This window comes from Lottia gigantea (genome assembly GCF_000327385.1).
Source record: "Lottia gigantea unplaced genomic scaffold LOTGIsca_23, whole genome shotgun sequence".
NCBI lineage: Eukaryota > Metazoa > Mollusca > Gastropoda > Lottiidae > Lottia > Lottia gigantea.
In genome coordinates, this window is record NW_008708645.1 from 1631657 (window position 1) to 1647339 (window position 15683).

The 15683-nt window shown below is 36.1% G+C and overlaps 2 protein-coding genes across 2 annotated transcripts; both read right to left on the reverse strand.

The window, feature by feature from the left end:
- Positions 1-2978: 2978 nt before the first annotated feature.
- On the reverse strand, positions 2979-3134 carry LOTGIDRAFT_116083 (hypothetical protein; the record flags this gene model as incomplete). Its single annotated transcript, XM_009054958.1, has 1 exon — positions 2979-3134. A coding segment is annotated over one exon (156 nt), but the record flags the coding sequence as incomplete, so codon positions are not given.
- A 1825-nt stretch (positions 3135-4959) lies between these two features.
- LOTGIDRAFT_116306 (hypothetical protein) lies at positions 4960-5403 on the reverse strand (the record flags this gene model as incomplete). Its single annotated transcript, XM_009054959.1, has 1 exon — positions 4960-5403. A coding segment is annotated over one exon (444 nt), but the record flags the coding sequence as incomplete, so codon positions are not given.
- Between the last annotated feature and the right edge of the window lie 10280 nt (positions 5404-15683).

Below are 15683 nucleotides of genomic sequence, written 5' to 3' on the forward strand. Positions count from 1 at the left end.
AAGGTCACTTACCTCGTCATCCCATTTTCAATATGACGTCAGATTATAAAAAATTATATATAAGAATTGTATGGTTGAACAACCCTACCTTTTATACATAGTGTTTTAGAATGACAGAAAGGAAATAGTCTGTTGTTTTGGGTGTGGCGCGGGAAATAGTTTTCATTACTTTTATATCACTTCATTCTGATATGGTATGAAAATTATAGGCCTACTGTATTTTTATTGAAAGTAAAAGCTTGCTCCAAATTAGCTTTTTTGTGTTCCTCGGAACAAGTGACAAACCACACAAAGTCGTTCATCTTGTAGCATCTAGATTTCAATTGGGGTTAATAGTGGACCATTGGAACCCTAAGCTATCATCTTGGACAATTTTAAGTTGTATTGCTAGAAGTGTCGTAATAAAGGAAAGCAGTACAGGGGATATCGGTACCAATGTCCGTCCATTCATATTTGCTCTTAAACTTTCTAGATTGTATAAGGCAGAGACAGGTTAGATGTTCTTTTTCCCTATTAATGGAAAGTTGTCGCTCCTTCAGATTTCAAACGACTGTCTTTTAAACTTGGAATGTATGTGTACAATTCACACATTAACCACGATTTCTGTTGCCATGTTTTATTATGTGTCCTTGACATATTGACAGCATCACAGCAATTTGGCAGTAGGCTACAGACCATGCCACGGGCTACTACTGATCTTTACTAATACACCTTCGAAGTCTGCCTAAAAGATAACCTCAGGTTATCATTTGTTTTCTGTTTCGGGGGTTACTGGTTTCTTGGTACAAGCAGATGAACCAGTACGCTGTGAGGAAATGGTGGTGCTTAGGGCGCAATACGTAAATGCCCTCAACAAAGCCTTCCAGACGAAAAGGTCATGTGACCTAGTTATAGACACGACCAAAGTTAACAGAGACGTTCAGTGAAAATTCCATTGTGTACATGACTAAAAGTAAACAATCACAACTATGCGACAAACCGTTTACATTCGACAATCAAATATTGGGTCAATTTTCATTTGTCAATTTTCATTTGGGTCATACCCAAAAATTTTGTTCTAGATTGTTCTCTCAAATAATATATCCCTGATTGCTTCAAGATTGGATTCTGTCGATGTCAATTCCATTTTGTTATATACATCCTCTCAACGTGTGATATTTTGAGGATTAGTCGGCATTGCCTTACGCAAGAAATAGTGAATTAAAATGGCGATCACCGATGGCCGTGAAAAAACAAAGCATTTTTCTGCAGAACACTGTAAAATCCATGGAATTGCATCTAACGTGCTCTGAGTTAATTCAGACTTTGGGTAAAACTGAAATGGGATCGATGTGCAAGGCATAGGGGCAGGATATAGGGTTCAGTTCAGCTGACATACTGAATGACGCTTGTTGCATAAGAAGGGTAAAATGAGCGCACAGTGGTTTCCCCTTTTTAATGGCATAGAGGTATATATGAGTTAGTAGGTGGCCTGTACTTTGAACCAAATCTACAAAACAATGCCCAAATTTTCAAAAATGATTTTGACTATTAAAGACACTTTTCTCCAGATGTTTTTCAAATACAGTCCTAACACTACAGGTGTCTTTCAATACAATAGGACAAACAAATTCTTTTCAAAATATTTCCTTTAATTTAAATAAATATCGTTGAATTTAATCAATATCCATTCATACAATTTCAAATAATCAAATCATATTCCATTCAATTTCACAACGTCATACTTCATAATAACTTAAAATACAATTGCACTGTCTTTTGTCTCAAACACCTTTCATCACATTCATAAAGTCGTAGCAGACGTTAGCATTCATTCAAACTTCCGTACACAAAAGAGTCAAATACAATTTTTGACAAACAAAAGTTTTGTATCGTCAACGAACTATCATTTCAGTTCTGGGTCACTGATTTCCGCTAACAAAGAAGACACATGTCAATCTGGCAAATCCGCCGCCAATCGATAACAGATCCCTTTGTTTAATTAAGCGACTTGTTAATTGGTTGATAACGGGATCGTGATTGTGATAGTCCCAACTCCTGTACAGTCATACTTTTCAGTTCTTGTTTGGAATGTTCATTTCTCTTTGTAGACATTACATCCTTTGTAAAGGTCGTTACCCGTAAAAACCGTAAAATTGCGGTCGTTTTCTGGCGAGCACTTACAAACTGGCTGGCAAGAATATCAATTGCAGTTTGGACAGATGAAAAGTTCCCTCATTCACCTTGTTGAGTTGGGAGTCCAGATTTCACACTGTTAATGCAATCACTGTAGGAATATTTTGTTCACATAAGGCGTCCTTCACTTGTACAGAACAAGAGTAATTTTCCATTGCCGTTTTTAAATTCTGGCAAGAAACCTGTGTGAACACTTGGATTTTTTTGTTTGAATTGTCTGACGACTCGACTGTGACGTAATCACCACCACAGCTGGCGTCTGTTAAGTTCGTGCACACCTCGCTCATTCCTGTATTAAATATACTGACTAAATTGTTTATTTGGGTGTTCTCGTGGTGTGTAAACTCCATCTTTTCACATTCATTGTTTAATTTTGCCTTTTTAGGACATGAAGAGTCATTTTCTTGATCACAACTCCTACGACGTTTGATAGTACATTTTTGACACACTTGATTCATGAATTCGGCAACTCCTTTTTCCAGTCGGTGACTCATGTCATTCTCTGGAACATTATTGTCCATTTTCTTTTCACACAAAGCGGTGTTGTTATTATCTGGAGATGATACCTCCACTGTTTCGTTGATATGATTTGGGTGGGAGTTTTCTTTATCATCCCCTCGTAGTGGACTAATAGATGTATTCTTCTCCTCTTCATCGTGTGACCCACTTTCCATTAGAGTGTCTTGACGTATTGAGGTGACCGCGTGGCTCGCCGAATATTTGACGGGTTCAACACGAGCAGCCGGCTGTTGTACTATAACAGGCTGTGGTGCCACGTACTGCGGTTTTTTCGATGCAAAGTAGTTTTCCATCATAAAACTGGTCCGGGCCTTATGTAACACACTGGCCACTAATAAGTTCTTATGTAAGTTTATTCCACCACGCTGTGATCTGGAAGCTGCTATTTTCCCAATGGACACAGCCACTAATCTTTGAGCCTCTGTAGCAAAAGTAGCCATTATAATTCAATGTTTATTCCTGTAATGAAGTATTTGTCCAGTAAATGTAAAACAATCACACGCGTTTACCTCTGTATAAATATTACTTGTTTTAACTCTCTAATATACAACCTTTCTTCTCGAGCGCGTGTGAATCTAATGAAATGTGTACAATGGACTATAGAGTTTTGAAAGACATGACGTCAATAATCTGGATATCGACCAATCAAATTCAAGTACGGGGTTAAAGAAACATGCGTCATAAGGTTTCGACCAATCAGAACCTACAAGCATTACACCAGCGTAAACTTGCGTGACCCGGAAAGCTAATAATAGAATTGACCCGCCAAATAAAGGCAAATATTTTGTCGTCATAGCGGCATGATAATCATTCAACGGGCTGAGTCACAGTTAAATTATCAATTGATTTCTAAGCATCGCGTGCAACTTGTTACTACCTGTCCTAAACAAGTCGACAAGTGTTGAACAACGATACATCCGATATGGCTAACGGCCCGTCACAAATTCTTTGTTTTCTAATTTAACTCGAATCATACTGGGAGCACGATAATATTTCTTAATTAAGCCATTTTAAATGACCCTTGAGTCATAGTTTATGATTAGACGGTTGTATCATTGGTTGTATCACTCCTGTCTAAAAGGAAATAGTTAGAGGTCTTTGTCACAGATATTTACATGTCTTGTCATTGGCTAATTTATGGTTAATTCCTTACAGCTATATTTTTTAAAATGGGTTTCTTACACCGGTAAATGGGGAATTAATTTTTAATCTGCAGCATTTTGGGTCCATTTACCAGAAGCGAAATTCCAACTGTTTTTATCTTATCGAAATATTTAATAAATTGAGCAGTAATCTTCTTAATTCTTTGGAAAACCAAGAGACAAGTATATATTAGGATGTGTAACGGATTTGGGTGGATATTTCTGGTTTTACCACATGCACCAGGACGTAATAATAACAATGACCGTTTACATAGTCACTAAGTTTTATCATTCTCGAATCAGTAATTAGTTATATCATAATGGTTTGTCATTCATTATTCATTATGAGTACTCATTTCCGTGATTGTCAAGTGTATATGAAACAGATGTCGGGAATTCGGGAAATTCATTGTGGACATTTTTTATGCCTTGACGCAGTTCTTAGCATGGAAAACCTATTACCCCTTTACTGTGTATGGTTTCAAATAGGATTGTGGGGATTTTAGGTTTTCCATTACACGAAGTGATTTTTTCTGGTTTAATCTGGACGTTAAATGTCAATGGCTGAAACCGCCTCCTACTTGTTTTTCAATAATTGTCACACGCGAGCCCTAATTCATTAATAGGACAATGAATGTCGTCTTGTAAAGAATCTTAGAAGGGCGGTACGAGACAACAGTTCGATCATCACTCTATAGACTACATACATGTATATGTTCTTTGTGTGATGGATCTGCTTTACTGATCTGATGCATTACACCAGTCACATCTTTTCAAAATATAATTCTTGCAAAAACATTTAACTATTGCATCTCAAAACATTAAGAAAATCTTTCAAGGGTCAATTTCATGTTTGCAGATGATTTTGCCTTTGTTCTTATGCTACGACTATTGAAATAGGCCTCTCGACCTCCATCACATGCCGCAAGTCTTAAGAACTGTGACCTATTCTGACATTGCTGCTGAAGATCTCTATGACTTGTTCTGACATTGCTGCTGCAAGCCGCAAGAACTCTGTGACTTGTGCTGATATTGCTGCTGAGAGTATCAAGAATTCTGTGACTTGTTTTGACATAGCTGCTGCAAGTCACCGGAACCCCTGTGACTTATTCTGACATTGCTACTAAAAATTCTCAAGAACTCCGTGACGTATGCTGAAATACCTGCCGAAAGTTTCAAGAACTCTGTGACTTATTCTGACATTGCTGCCGTAAGTCTCAAGATCTCTGTGACTTGTTCTGACATTGCTGCTGCAAGTCTCAAGATCTCTGTGACTTGTTCTGACATTGCTGCTGCAAGTCTCAAGATCTCTGTAACTTGTTCTGACATTGCTGCTGCAAGTCTCAAGATCTCTGTGACTTGTTCTGACATTGTGGCTGAAAGTATCAAGATCTCTGTGACTTGTTCTGACATTGCTGCTGCAAGTCTCAAGATCTCTGTAACTTGTTCTGATATTGCTGCTGAAAGTCCCAAGATCTCTGTAACTTGTTCTGACATTGTGGCTGAAAGTATCAAGAACTCTGTGACTTGTTCTGACATTGTGGTTGAAAGTCCAAAGATCTCTGTAACTTCTGACATATCTGATGAAAGTTTCAGGAACTCCGTTACTTGAGCTGACTTGTCGGCTACTTCACCTTGACGTTTGGATTTCCATTATTGTCATTATTGAAGGCAAGCATGATCGTCATCGTCATCATTATCATCATCAAAAGGCTAGTGATCCAATACCAGAATTGTACTTTGAGAAAGTATGTAAGATGACTGGTTATTACATCAGTTAAGTCAGCCAGACACACTAGTCAGCACGTCGTATTGCTATATCAATATATATAATATAGACTTATAGTATACACTGCTAATCATACTAAGGCTAGTAGGACAGTTGAGTACAAACTAGTCATCACATTTTCAACTGTATGATCAATTTGTGTGAGCTTGGGCTTCTCTGGAAACTAACTGAATTAAAAAGCATAAACTCATAGTAAAGATATCCACCCCTTACTTAAAGTGACAGATGCGAAATTTGAGCTTTCAAATCCATGTGTGTCCAGAATTATCCGCGTTTGAATGTTAAAATGACGACTCGTCAAGATAAGATACATATATATAGAAAAGACATACAGAAATCGTGAGTTTGAAGTATTTTTCGTACATTTTCGTACATTTCTAGTATTCCTGAAGACTAGTTTCATATATTCAAAACTGAAATCAACCCCCCAAAATGCCACAACTATCCCTTTAAACGAAACCAAGGATTGTAAAAATTATAAACAAGGGACACTTTTCGTGTACCACGTACCAGGCCGAAGCAACGGGGGAGGCAAATAATATTGAAGACAATTCAATTGCTTATTTCATTAGAAATAGTGAAAAAAACATTTTGATAATATTCTACTCTCCGATCCACAGCCACCCCACTCCCTTGAATATATTACTTGTCATCCCTGACCCCCTCCCTACACATATAGACATATTTGGGAATTTCTCTTTTGTTTTACGGGTCAATCCAGGAAAGAATACTAGTTAGTTCTTAAGACTTGTACCGTATGTTATGGACTCGCGTATTAGAATCGATTGTAACCAACTGCTGCCACGCATCAGACAAAATTGATTCATTATTTCGTCAGTGATTTTCGCTCCGTTATATTATTGATTATTTCTACTTGTTCAACACAACCCCATGATCATAATTTAAATTATACATAGTCTTATATTGCTTATATCAAGATGTAGCTATAGTGGGGCGAGATTGCCCCGCCGGACAACCGACCAATTCCATTACTGCAACTAATCACTATACACCATTGCCCCTCCGAACAATCAAGTATGGCTACGGGCCTGGTATTGAAACAATTGCACATGCCTTAGAAAAAGATCAACAAGTATACACATTCCTGTTAATAAAGGTAGACGGCCACTGAAGTCTAAATAGTGTACCGTTTTACTTTGGTGGAAACGGTTGATAAACTGGCATTAAGCTTTATATTGTTGACTTCTCTACTCTTGACGCCAAAAAAATTGTGAATGACGACCTCTCGTCCCAGTTTTACCAATTTCCAGTGCAGAGATCAAGTCGTCGACGAGCTCTGCCACAGACGGTCTATTATTGCCGTAGAGTAGATCAACTTGTTTGACATCATTAGAGGTGTCCAATTTTAAATGTGGTGTAAGGCTTAATATATCAATTGGCTGCCTATTTATCCTCGACTATAGCAGCAATTTAATTCGACCAAATTAACGATATTTCCATTACAACGTTTATTGAACATCCTGAGCCGAGTTAACCATCCGAATTCAGTGATCTAGAACAATCTTATCAAACAAAGGATAATATCATGAGGTGTCTCTGATTGTTTGATAATCGAGTCTAATCATGTATCATTCACTAGGCATGTCGACTAATAAAATTGTTGTATGAGCTCAGCGTGCCAAACTCAACATCAGCCTGAGGTGAATTTGATGACTGTATCTCATTCACTGGGTTAAAGTATTTAGGAATTAGGTTGGCGATAAATTTGGAAGTCCGCCTGTCTATTTATAACTCACATTAGTACAGTGGTATAGTTGCTGACTGGGCGGTACACGTGTGTCTGTTTACCACATATGGGAAACCGATACCATCTTGAAATAACCGGAATCAACTATCAGCATTCTTTGTTAACATGTAGAATTTGGAAATATAAGAGGTCAATTTAACCCCTGACTAAAAGACATCGGTATCGGAACCTTTTTCGTTTTAAACCTAAAAGCCTTGATGGCCGTGGCGTACTCTGTGTTATATATCTAGCGGGGCCAGCCCTCCGAGATTGGGGGTACAAAAGTGGCAGCCTGGCTTAATGGGGGGCGGGATGGTCAATCGTCGGAGATGAGATTCAAAATGCTGCAGCTCTGTGGAAGCGCATAGGAGTTCACACCAAGACATTTTTTGAATTGAATTGTTTTGGTGCATTCTGACAATTTGCGAATTGCTTAAACTATTTTAATGACATGGGTTCCTATTGGGTTTGGTCAAACCTCTAGCGAATAAACCACATTACTCTTGGCCTTCTTTTATTTCATGATAAGGACGCCTGTTCCCTTTGGTGGCTCGGTTTGGTACTTCACATTCGCATAATCAAATATATATAGGTATATCAGGGAGAGAACTTGATGAATGAAGAAGCAACTCATTCAATTATCTTCTTAAATTTTTTATTCATTCAATTATCTTCTTGAATTTTTTATTCATTCAATTATCTTCTTTAATTTTTTTATTCATTCCCTATATTTTTCCTGGTCCACTTATTATTGCAACCAAAAAAGGAAAGGATAGATTGACAAGGAAAATTAGTCAACTCATGGGTGACCTATTTACCCCTCACCGGTAAAACACGAGTCATGAACTCGGCTACCGCAAAAATAGCCCGAGGAGAAAGCTGTCTTCTATTATCTATTTCGTCCGAGTTAAAGTTCACGGGAGAGGTCATGTCCATTCAGCAAGGTGGTTTCCAAAGTCGGTAGTAATGTTAGGTGTCTGGCGGTCATTTGAGAAAACGAATTGTCGAGTTAGTTTCAAAAAATGAATTGATTAGCAATGGCGTATTTACGGGGAGGGGTGCGAGAGGGTTCTACTTTCACTACCAAAATCGCGTTTGATGCATTCTACGCCTTCCTATATTATTTTTTCTTGGAAAAGCCCCGTCCACCCCACCGCAACTAGTGCCCTTTAAAATCCAAAATGAATGATACCCCCAACCCCGCCAACAATGAAATCCTTACTACGCCACTGTGTTTCGAGGGAAAGTGGTACACAATGTAATAATATGTTTCTCTTGGCCTAGTCCTACCCCCACCTTTTTCTTTTCAACTAAGAGTCCAATCTACCCATATGAAAGTGAATATTTACATTCAAATTCTATTTTATTCAAAGTTTGAGTTGCATTGTATGGCCAAGACCCTGTGTGCTACAGACTGTGCCCATCCCTCGACAGTTGGAAATAGTAAAGGAATAGGATAATGCCACAGTCATGAATTTCCCTTATTGCACACTACTTGACATTACTCACCTCCATTAGATTCAGAAAAGTAGAACGTTTTAACTGATTAATTTGGCTCCAAGATTTTTTGAGAAATTTGGGTCAGACGATACATCTGGTTGACCTGTACCGTAGAGAAGTGGTTGACATGGCTGGGTAGGCCGGTGAGTGACAGATGACCCGTATTATTTATTGACTGATCATGTCGGTTACAAACATCAATTTTCACTGATACCGTTTATAAACTTTACAAATTGACCGTGTATCCATTAACATTCACAGTGTACCCTAATCTAAAATACCACTAATATTATCACACGATTTACACCATTATGTATAGATTTTAACAGTTAAAAATAACCTGTTTCATTGTGAGTCGCTGATAAACACAAACCAGTCTCGAAATGAGAATTGTATCTGATTCTGTGTGTCGCTTTCGAATTTAAATCAGTCTCAAATGAGAATTGAAATAGAACTTTGTAGGCCTAGAAACAAACATGCAGTAAGGTCGTGTTGACAGTTTGAATAGAACCTTGAGAGGAAAAGAGAAGATTTAAAAGATAATGACATTTCGCGTTGTTACTGGTCTAACTAAAGGTGAGAATAGACCAGGTGCCTTGCCGGACACCGTACCTCGTCTATTCGCGACTTCCTGACATTATTGTCATTTTGGATTGCGCCCTAGTTACATTACTATATTAGCACCCCCACCTATCAATTCCATAAAAGATATACTGTCGTCATATCAATTATCATGTAAGTTTTATACCAGTGTTTTTCATTTATTTTCAAAAATGACGCCCACTCCCCCAACCCACCTCTAGAGTGGATTCAAATTCACAGTGGACCCTTCTAATCTTAAGTTCTGATGCGCCACTGTGCTTGGGACAAATAAACTAGGGACAATACAGCTTTATGTCACTGCATAACCATAAAAAAAATACATGTAGGCCTATGAATATGGACGTTATCACAAGACTTACATAGTAAATAGTAACATACTAGTTAACCTATATTTAACTGGGATGAAAGAAGTAGGTATTTAGGTTACATTCTGGTCTGTGATCAATATCACGTGACGACTAAACAACAGTCAGCTTGAACTTAGTCATTTCAGTTCATTATCTCGAATTTTCTTTAACCTAATTTTTATTATACCATCAACATGTATAATATTTGCATTTCCAAACATCTATAATGTAATTTACAGCAACGCCAAAAACGATACAGAATTTTGCAAAAGTAGACAACATAATTTTGCTAGCAAATTTTCCTCGGTCGATAAGAGACTCGTGGAAAATTACAGACGTGGCTGGGTGGCTCGAATGTTTTTATTGAACACGTGACTACACAGAAACAGTCAACACACTCTGAGTCATTCTAACTTGAAAACATCTCGAATGATCTTTGACCTAATTCTAGCCGAGACACATTTTCTCTGACAGATGTTTTGTCTGCAGCATCTTTGACAAAAAAGCCATCAAAATAATAAATGTCACTTCAATCGATGGTATGATGGAAATATGCAATAAGAAACGTTGAGTTTGAAATGTTATGTATTTCGTGCTTGAGCTAGTAGATGTGACTGTAAGTTACGATTGTGATAAGGTGTGTTAAATATTATGATATAAATAGGTGTCAAAACTTTGGCCATTTTCAAGGAATACGTATCGTATATGCTATATAGGCTAGCAGACGTAACATTTCAATGTATTCGTAGTCCATTGATTCGCTAGCATTTTAACTTTCAGTAGTCCTGCTTAATAAGAACAGGGAAAAAGCGTCTAGTCGTTCGAATGGGACAATAAACCGAGGTCCCGTGTGCTACAGACTAGGCACATTTAAGCTTTCAGTGACTCAATTAGATGGGCCCGTGGACTTAGGTAAATTGGGACCCGTACCTGTAATGCCTGTTAATATTTTTTTCTTGGGGTGGGGGCTCAATACAGATGGCAGCACGTGGATCTTGGTTCAACCAGTACCTATGGTAGTTGAGACAATAAATCCCTCTAAGAAACTCCATTCATTTCATTTCATTTTAACAGTTGGAAATCGAAAAGAGAAGCAAGCTGATGCCAGTGTCCTGACAAAATTTCCCTCATTGCACACTGCATGGCATTGCCTGTCTTCATTTTAGATGAAGAAGAGTAGGACTTAAAACTCCATTCATTTCATTTCATTTTTTTTTTATTAAGAAGTTAAATGATAAAAAACGTGATCTTGTAAAGACAATCCTATAAGACAAAGGTCGTTTAGTGCTTCGGGCAGGTTAAAAAAAATCATATTTTCTCCATTACAAGTATGAATGCAACCGCGTCACAAAGTGCGTTTTACATTGTAGATTTTTTTCTTAGTGCGTCTTTATTCTTTTAATGAACTGTCTAAGACTCAGTATGGCTACTTTAGAGACAATCTAACAACAGAACACATAATTTTTCGTTACGAGAGGGGTAACAATAATTTTGTCTTAAAGCTCTGTTATTGATTTATGCAATTGACTAGAATCAGAGATGGGACAACTAAAAGGCCGCGTGAAATGCTATAAAAATACTTAATCTTTTGGGGCACCCATGTCCAACTCTAGTTACAATTCCAAAAACCACAGTTCCAAACAGGCACGTATGCCAGACTTGGTTGTTCGGAGGGGCAATTAATAAATGTTGAGGCAATCATGTAATGTGTCTAGTTGTAGTAGTGGAATTGGTCGGTTGTCAGAATGATTTCCGGGGGGAAATTTTTGAGGGATGAAGGTATCATATATTTTTACTCGTGGAAGAAAGTGTTGAAGCGTATTAGTTGATAAACGTACTTGGAGAACTATTCAAATTAAGCTTGTAAACGCCCATTCTGTTCATATGATTAGGCGCCCCTATCAATATGTTTTCGAAGAAAATTCTATGAAAATTCGGGTCAACAATTTCTTACTTAAGAAAATCGGTATTTTTAGCAAGTTCAATCGAATTTGAATATTTTGCTTTATGAAAGTGAAGACACGTTGTATTATAAAGGCATTGTTACTGGTTGAATAAAGAGAAATTAAGACGAAATCAAGTTAATAATCCTATTGTTTGAGTTCGTCGATGACCGACAAAAATTATTGACCCATCTGTAATTGCGTTGTATTGTTGGCCTATCGATTTCATACGCAATACTATCATACCTGTATCATCCCCATTATGATGATATTGTAAAGATATGACTGGCCAGTGTTGATTTCTACGTTAAAAGCTTTCCTTTCAGTTTTCCATTCGTCCAGTAGCATTAAAGTGGAAAAGTCGCCATTTTCGGGGGTTGATTTGAGCCTGAATATATGAAATAGACTTCAGAAGTACTTGGGCTGCACAAAAATCGCATAATCCTTTCAAATAGATCTTAAACCAGTAATCCCATTTTCTATTTCTACAAATATCTTTTCTATGTATGGCGGAGTCTCAAGAAAAAACGAGTCGTCATTTTAACTTTTGACATCAATCGCGGCTAGGCTTGTTGGTAAGACTGGATAATTCTGGTCACACATGAATTTGAAAGCTCAAATGTCGACAGTGAGGTGTGGTAGGTAGGTAGATGACAAGTTAACGTTCGCTTCCAGCGGATGCTGATATCGCAAACTAGGTAGTTGGTAGTCGTAGTAGTTGGTAGTGAGGTGTGAACAATATTACAGATTTATAGCTTTTCTAAACAATTTCCGTTTCTAAGGTAGGCCTACGATTGGTCAAGGTATGGTGAACGTGCCACTTTAAAAAGGGGGTTTACAAGAAGAAACACCCCTTGGATGTATTGCAATGTACAACTTCATACGATGATGTGGGACAAGAATAGCTGAATGATAATGGTCCATGCAATAAATCATGAATGTAGCAATTTCATACAATTTTTGTACAAGATCATTCACAAGTCATTACGTATCATATATAATATATAAGTATATAAATACTTTTAATGACGTGTACTGTTAATTTCATAATAGCTTACCAATAAAACAGCATTTTTTTTACATACGGTTTACGTAGATATTTGCTCAGTGCGTGGAATCCAAGATATAATGACATACACACGTCATATCTTAGATTTATATAGTATATATCAGTGAGATAACTTATTTTTATTAATGAAATATATCTGATCGTTATACTCATACTGATAAATATAGTATCAATCGTTATCATTGATATGAGTAAATGGATTTCTCAAGGGCTGTACAAGGCTTCCACCCGCATCTCTTGATCTACTTTGATCCTCCGGGGTCTAAGTTCTGGAATTTCTATTTAAATTTGGTTTTCGAAATATGTTTTAGCCATCGTTAGTATATTCTTGTATAGTAAGATTCTGATGTCAAACTATTGTCAGTGTATTCTAGTATAGTAAGGTTCTGATATCAAACTATTGTTAGTATATTCTAGTATTGTAAAGTTCTGATATCAAACTATTGTTAGTATATTCTAGTATAGTAAGGTTCTGATATCAAACTATTGTCAGTGTATTCTAGTATAGTAAGGTTCTGATATCAAACTATTGTTAGTATATTCTAGTATAGTAAGGTTCTGATATCAAACTATTGTTAGTATATTCTTGTATAGTAAGGTTCTGATATCAAACTATTGTCAGTGTATTCTAGTATAGTAAGGTTCTGATGTCAATCTATTGTCCGTATATTCTAGTATAGTAAGGTTCTGATGTCAAACTATTGTTAGTATATTATAGTATAGTAAGGTTCTGATATCAAACTATTGTCAGTATACTCTAGTATAGTAAGGTTCTGACATCAAACTATTTTCTGTATATTTTTGTATAGTAGCCTAAGGTGCTGCTATCAAACTATTGTCCGTATATTCTAGTATAGTAAGGTTCTGATATCAAACTATTGTTAGTATATTCTAGTATAGTAAGGTTCTGATGTCAAACTATTGTCAGTGTATTCTAGTATAGTAAGGTTCTGATGTCAAACTATTGTCCGTATATTCTAGTATAGTAAAGTTCTGATGTCAAACTATTGTCCGTATATTCTAGTATAGTAAGGTTCTGATGTCAAACTATTGTTAGTATATTCTAGTATAGTAAGGTTCTGATATCAAACTATTGTCAGTGTATTCTAGTATAGTAAGGTTCTGATATCAAACTATTGTTAGTATATTCTAGTATAGTAAGGTTCTGACATCAAACTATTTTCTGTATTTTATAGTATATCAAGCCTAAGGTTCTGATATCAAACGATTGTTAGTATATTATAGTATAGTAAGGTTCTGATATCAAACTATTGTCAGTATACTCTAGTATAGTAAGGTTCTGACATCAAACTATTTTCTGTATATTTTTGTATAGTAGCCTAAGGTGCTGATATCAAACTATTGTCCGTATATTCTAGTATAGTAAGGTTCTGATATCAAACTATTGTTAGTATATTCTAGTATAGTAAGGTTCTGATATCAAACTATTGTCAGTATATTCTAGTATAGTAAGGTTCTGGTATCAAACTATTGTCAGTATATTCTAGTATAGTAAGGTTCTGATATCAAACTATTGTTAGTATATTCTAGTATAGTAAGGTTCTGATTTCAAACTATTGTCAGTATATTCTAGTATAGTAAGGTTCTGGTATCAAACTATTGTCAGTATACTCTAGTATAGTAAGGTTCTGGTATCAAACTATTGTTAGTATAATATAGTATAGTAAGCCTAAGGTTCTGATATCAAACTATTGTCAGTGTGTTCTAGTATAGTAATGTTCTGATATCAAACTATTGTCAGTGTATTCTAGTATAGTAAGGTTCTAATATCGAACTATTGTTAGTATATTCTAGTATTGTAAGGTTCTGATATCAAACTATTGTCCGTATATTCTAGTATAGTAAGGTTCTGGTATCAAACTATTGTCAGTGTATTCTAGTATAGTAAGGTTCTGATATCAAACTATTGTTAGTATATTCTAGTATAGTAAGGTTCTGACATCAAACTATTGTCTGTATATTCTAGTATATCAAGCCTAAGGTTCTGATATCAAACTATTGTTAGTATATTATAGTATAGTAAGGTTCTGATATCAAACTATTGTTAGTATACTCTAGTATAGTAAGGTTCTGACATCAAACTATTTTCTGTATATTTTTGTATAGTAGCCTAAGGTGCTGATATCAAACTATTGTCCGTATATTCTAGTATAGTAAGGTTCTGATATCAAACTATTGTTAGTATATTCTAGTATAGTAAGGTTCTGATATCAAACTATTGTCCGTATATTCTAGTATAGTAAGGTTCTGGTATCAAACTATTGTTAGTATATTCTAGTATAGTAAGGTTCTGATATCAAACTATTGTTAGTCTATTCTAGTATAGTAAGGTTCTGATATCAAACTATTGTCCGTATATTCTAGTATAGTAAGGTTCCGGTATCAAACTATTGTTAGTATATTCTAGTATAGTAAGGTTCTGATATCAAACTATTGTCAGTCTATTCTAGTATAGTAAGGTTCTGATATCAAACTATTGTCCGTATATTCTAGTATAGTAAGGTTCCGGTATCAAACTATTGTTAGTCTATTCTAGTATAGTAAGGTTCTGGTATCAAACTATTGTCAGTATATTCTAGTATAGTAAGATTCTGATATCAAACTATTGTCAGTGTATTCTAGTATAGTAATGTTCTGATATCAAACTATTGTCAGTATATTCTAGTATAGTAAGGTTCTGGTATCAAACTATTGTCAGTATATTCTAGTATAGTAAGGTTCTGGTATCAAACTATTGTTAGTATAATATAGTATAGTAAGCCTAAGGTTCTGATATCAAACTATTGTCAGTGTGTTCTAGTATAGTAAGGTTCTGGTATCAAACTATG